Raw genomic sequence first — 6375 nt, forward strand, 5'->3', positions numbered from 1 at the left:
AAGCTTGATGGGAGATACTGCATATAGCCACACAAAGGATCAAAGGATTATGTACCATAATATGGAAGAGATGTCACACATGGTTCCTAAGTTTTTAAAAAGTTCCCATGTGCATAGTGCTATGGGGACACCATGAACATTATTATTATTATTATTATTTTGTTCTTAAAGCTAAATAGCTTCCTTTACCTTACTGCAGTCCTGGTTTTATGTCCTCATTGTTCGTTTTTGCTTTGATGTTGCTGTAATTCCTCTCTGTTCTGGACACTTCCTGGTTGTCTGTTTCCTGATAAACACAGTACTGGGAGATTTCTCACTGTGGTCACTAATCTAGGAGGTGTGATTACTGTGTGACTAAAACCCCTCAGCACCAATCCAGTTTCGTTTTACAAACCATCACTGCCCTGTATTGGCTCTCTGGCTCTGTACATCAAAGAACCAGGAAACAACAGCCATAACAAAACTAAACTGTAGGTACATTATACGATTGATTTTTATCTGTTTTTAATCATTTTTAAAAGGAATCAGTTAACTATTATGTCTCTATACCCTGTAAACAGTAATTTCAGCGAAACATTTTTTTTTCCTTTAGTGACCCTTTAAGGTTATGTTCTGTGGTTAATTTTTTTGCAAATGGCACCTGGCATAGTTCTGTCTTTAACGTTCCACTTATGTTCTTCTATTATAGGTAGGAGCCAGTGAGGATGAGGATGAAGATGATTTTGAAGAGGTCCCAGAGAAGGAAGGTTACGAACCTCACATTCCAGACCACCTTCGCGCAGAGTACGGTGAGTTTGCCCAGCTGCGAGAAGCTTTATCCCAGCATGTTACTGCAGCAGTAAAGTAAATAAACAGCCATTATGAAGTAATAAAAGGATCACTAGTGTGCGTAATCTCTCAGACTGCTGCAAGGAAGTCATTACAGAGATAGGAAAGGCGCGATTGGCCGCAGATAAACAAATACTTTGTAGGGGAAGAGGCGGCCGAGACTGCGGGCTTATTTCATTCAGTCATGTAGCCGTGTAGTTTAAAGCCTGCCGCTGTTATGTGCACTACAAAGGAATATTTATAAAAGGATATTTATTTCCCGGGGAAGAAAAATATACCGCTTCACACGCCTCTCTTGTAAATGGCTTTTCCTGGCGCGCTCGAATTACAGTAAATCTGTTTAATTAAATCCCATTATAAGGAGTGATATGACACCTCCTGGCATTGTACAATTATACTCTCTCGGAGGTTTCTCCGGGTATATAAAACTGAGCCATGCGAGGAGCCGCGCTGTGTGCTTTATAAAGGCACGCACATTAGCTTTTTTCGCTACCGGTATGCGAGTAATGAGATCACAAAATATTTTAATATTAAGGCAAAGACTAAGGTAAACTCTACATAAATAGCCCCGCTCTTATTATTTTAATGTACCAGAAATAAAATCTACTGTTAAACAGAGATGGCGGTTAGTGAATGTGGTAACATGTATATAGCGTAAAAGTCAAGGTGTGTTTTTTTTATTTTTATGTTTTTTTAAATAGATGAGGTTATAAGCCTTTTTCCTTATCTTCTATGTAATAAGGTTATATGTAAGGCATTAAGGTGTAGGTTTTTTTTTTTAAAGAAGTTTCTAAGCACAAAAACAAAAATGTAATACATTGCAGCTTACCAGTCATTAGATGTGGTGGCTGTATCCCTTTTTATTTTTTTCCAGGCTTTTTTCCTTTTATTTACACCTGGTGATCCTGCCAGTAACACGCTTCTTGTATTTACTAGCCTAGCTCTTCTGTAGTAGGGCAACAGAAACTAGATAGGACTACAGAACCCTGCCCCACTCTTATTGTCCTTAGTGGAAGGTGGTTTCTGTAGTTCCCCAGAAAACAATATGTATGTATATGTATATATGTGTGTGTATATATGTGTGTGTATATATATATATATATATATAGTTAGTTGGTAAAGTTGAATAAAGACACTAGTCCATGCAGTTCAACCTGTGTACTTGGTGTATGTGTGTTCATGTCAATAATCATTTCCCATATCCCTGTACATAAGCAAGAGTTTTTTTAAACAATAAATACTTCCTGCTGCCACCACCAATTGTGAAAGTGAATTCCACATCCTTAGTGCCCAAACAGTTAAAAAAAAAACTACTTTCCTTATGACAGCAAATAAAAGTGATAAAAAATAAAATAAAGCAACAGTGTAAAAAGTAAATATATGTGTGTATGTATGTGTTTGTGTGTGTGATATATATATATATAATATATAGCTTCAAAGGTAGGGTAAACCGCACACAGCAATCTTCTAGTGAAAGCAATCAGTGTGTGTGTGTATGTATGTATGTATGTGTGTGTGTGTGTGTGTGTGTGTGTGTGTGTATGTGTATATATAGATAGATAGATAGATAGATAGAGATATATATATATAAAAACGAAAGGGTGAGGTGCACGTCAGTCACAGCTGGTAGGGCTAGCAATCAAGCCTTCCCACTGGCTTCGATATAGAGAAAATTGCAATGGGATTGCTGCACAAAAATTATTTTATTTTGAAGAAATTCGTCAAAAAGACATCAAAAACATCATCTGTGTAATCAGGCAATCATGATATTATAACAGTTTCGGGCTATTCTATAATATCATGATTGCCTGATTATACTGTACAGATGATGATCTTGATGTCTTTTTGACGAATTAAAAAAATTTTTGAGCAGAAATCCCATTGCAAAATATAGCCTGATATACGGTTTGCGTGCGTTCAGGACCAAATAATATGTTCGCCTTTTTTTTTGCATTTACATTTTAAAAAGTGTATTTAAAAAAAAAAAAGCTTCTGAAAAAAAACTGTGCAAATACCTTGCGACATAAAAAATTGTAAAATGTATTCTCTAGGGCCTTTGCTTTAAAAAAAATATATAATGTTTGGGGGTTTTAACTTATTTTCTAGCAAAAAAAAAAGATTTCACATGGAAACAAAAAATGACAGAAAATGCCTGGTATTTAAGTGGAGCTCCACCCAAAAGGGAAAATTCTGCTTTAAGTGCTTCTCCCCCCCTCCTCACCATTTTTGGCACGTCATTTTTTTTGGGGGGGCGTGTACAACGTTTTGACAGGTACCTGCTTCCACTTCTGCTCAGATCGCCTCTCCCCCTTGGTCCGACACATCACAGATCGATTGCCAGACCATTCAGGACACGCAGTGTGACTCGCGCAGGCGCAGTGCACACCCGGCTGTAAAGCCGCAAGCTGTCACAGCAGGGTGCCCACAATTGAAACGCCGGCAAGAAAAGAGGGAGACAAGCAATGGCTCAGGATCCTCGGACAGAACAGAAGAGGGTTTTTTTTTTTTTCTCCTGTGTTTCTGCAAAGCAGGGAATAAATTCCATCTCTTCTCCTAGTTCCGCTATAATTTGCTGATTGCAGCCATTACTAGTAAGAAAAAAAAAAAATCAATACACACTTATTGGGATTTTTTTTGTTTTTTGTACCAAATATATCTAGCAGAATACATCTTGGCCTAAATTGATAAAGAAATTCGATTTTTTTTTTTATTTTATTGGATGTGATGTATTGCCAGAAAGGTGTTTATATATATATATATATATATATATATATATATATATATATATATATATATATATATATATATATATATATATAATATTTGGGGGGGGAAAAAAAACCGCTGCATGACCGAACAATTGTCAGTTAAAATAATGCAATGCCGTATAGCAAAAAATGGCCTGGTCATGAGAGAGGTAAATCTTCCTGGGGGCCAAGTGATTAAAGAGCAAAAAGCAAGTTTTATTTATAACCCTTTAGTAATGGTTTTATTTCAGGGAAATTTTTCTAATAATCTGACTTTTTGTTTTCTTTTAGACCCATGACCACATGACAACATTAAAGTAGTTGTAAACCCCAAAACAGGAACCAAATATCTTTTCAATATTTTTTTTTCTTTCTGTAGCCCTTGTTTCTCCAAACACAACTTTGTATTATAGAAATTGCCTGTTGATCCCACCAGTCACTACGTCTCCTTCTTGGTGGCAATGATCTGCACACTCATAGAGCCTGTGCAGCGCTGCCACCACAGTGTGCATGCTCTTCCTCCTGTATCAAGTAAGCCATGCCTATTCTTGTATTGCGTACTGCGTATTGTATTGTGTGGGTGTAATCCTCCTAGCTGCTCATGTCACAGCATCAATGCCTGAAAGGTGGATAAAATGCCTGATGGACAGCTCCACTCGGCTTATAATAGCCTCAGGGGTGGGTTTGAGAAAGGTAAAGTGATGTCACTGGGACATGCATCGTGAATTAGTCCCACCCCTGCTGAGCTAAGAAGAGAAGCAGTTGTGTGACCTACATAAAAAAGATTAACAATAATATTTGTATTTATTATTTGTAAAGCTTTTTCTCTGTAAACGAATCAATGGTTCTTATTCTTAGGCCCCTTTCACGTGTGCGGACCGTATGTCTGCTTTTTCATCCATCCGTTTGCGGATGAAAAAGGGACATACATTGGTCCCTATGTGATTGCGGATGTCAGCGGATAAACATCCTCTGACACCCGTAATCACCCGCCTCCACAAAGATCCGATTTTGCGGACGGAAGAAAACACTATTTTTTTTCTTCCATCTGCGGATCGGATTAACACGGACACACGGTCCGTGTTCATCTGATCCCCCCATAGGGGAGAGCGGAGAAAAGACAGGGCGGTCCCTGCACAGTGTGCGGGGACCGCCCTGTCAGCCGCCGGCTCAGCGGGGATATATGGAGCGATCCCCGCTGAGCTTACGGACACACGGAGGCGGATCATTACTGATCTGCCCCGTGTGAAAGGGCCCTTACAAGGTGAAAAAATATCTGAGGTTTACAAACCTGTAATATATGGAATAGTGTAGGATGCCTGCTTAGTCTAGCCACTTGTTAAAAATCCACATCTGCAAGCCATCATAAATTCCCTTTCAGTCAGTTTCTTTTTAGATTGGATCTGATCAAACTAGTCAATTAACCAGAGGGCAAATTATTGATCACTTTTTTTTGACAACACTGAGATACTTTCTTCATGAATGAGCTATTTCAATCGATCAGAATATGAGTGTTGCACCCTCTAGTTAGTGTACTAGAGAGAGAGGTTTTTTTTTCTCTGTACACAGTAGGAAAACGTTCAGGCTTGGCTGGCAGCCAAGTCTGAAGTGGTGTAGGTGTCACCGGCGCAAAAAAAAAAAAATTGTATTTCAAATATATAAGTGATCTGCTGCAATACTGTATGAACCTTCAGCAGAAGGTTAAAAAATGTGTTGAGAAAAAATGTTACTGCGCTGATCCAAAGATTTTACAATTTCATAAAGTGCTATTAAGCCAACTTAGTGCATAAACAACTCTAAAATGATGTGCAATATCAAGTGCAACGACATTAGTGGTGTACTATGTGGATAAACATGTGTGAGGATATCACATTTAAATGTATGTAACTGCATATAATGTGCAATAAACAAAATGCTAAATAGTGAAAAAACGGCGGATAATTGTCAACATGGAACATCAAAGGGCAATGTGATAGAAATTGTTACCGCTGGTAGTGCTCCTTGTATGGATGAATACCAAAAAAATATTTATCAAAAAAAAAAAAAAATATATATATATATTTTATAAAAATATTAAATTATGACCAAAGTCCCATAAATAACTTGTGCAGACCATACTGAGAAATTCCAATTATAGAACGGTGGACAATATGTCAATTGAACGATAAGTTCCAATGAAGGAGAGAGGAGTTCAATGCTGGTAGTGCTTCTTATACTAAAAAAACAATTAGAGGTGCGGCTGTCTCTTCCACCCGACAAACGCGTGCCACCATCACCAACGGCTAAACTGAACACTCACCAGACCCCGAACAATAAAAGGCCCCAAAATGCTCACCAGCGTTTATGGAATGGCGTGCGTACCTCGCTTCTGTTCCCCTGCGTTTCAACAGATGATTGCGGTGCACTCCCTCTTCGTGTGTATCCAAACAACTTCTACGCGTTTCGCAATACTTGCGTCATCAGGAAAGCTGTGGATACTCCATAGTTTACTGTATTTATACCCTGGCATTCTGTCTGTGATGCAGTTTGTGTTTTCCCATAAACCGGAAGTTTTCCGGCCACCATTTTGGTTACTGGCGCCAGAAACTCCTATTTTGACTATTGGTCCGCCATTTTGACTATTGGCCCCCTTCAGTATTTCCCATTCAGATGTGCATTCCGTCGCCATCTTAGCTAATGGCGCCGGATTCCATAACAGCTACTGGCTACGTGTATCACTCTGTAGCCAGTGCTTTAAATCCCCCTCACTGATCCCTATTTATGTGTACAATCGGCTGCTGTCTATTTTGGGACCGTCCGG

At 38.7% G+C, this 6375-nt stretch overlaps 1 protein-coding gene across 1 annotated transcript in view; it reads left to right on the plus strand.

Annotated features, from left to right (window-relative positions):
- Positions 1–6375, plus strand: part of UVSSA (UV stimulated scaffold protein A) — a 133507-nt gene that overhangs the window by 45342 nt on the left and 81790 nt on the right. Inside the window, 1 exon segment of the mRNA XM_040335263.1 lies at positions 689–788. Within this exon segment, the coding sequence (XP_040191197.1) occupies positions 689–788 (100 nt within the window).

This window comes from Rana temporaria, chromosome 1 (assembly GCF_905171775.1).
Source record: "Rana temporaria chromosome 1, aRanTem1.1, whole genome shotgun sequence".
Classification (NCBI taxonomy): Eukaryota; Metazoa; Chordata; class Amphibia; order Anura; family Ranidae; genus Rana; species Rana temporaria.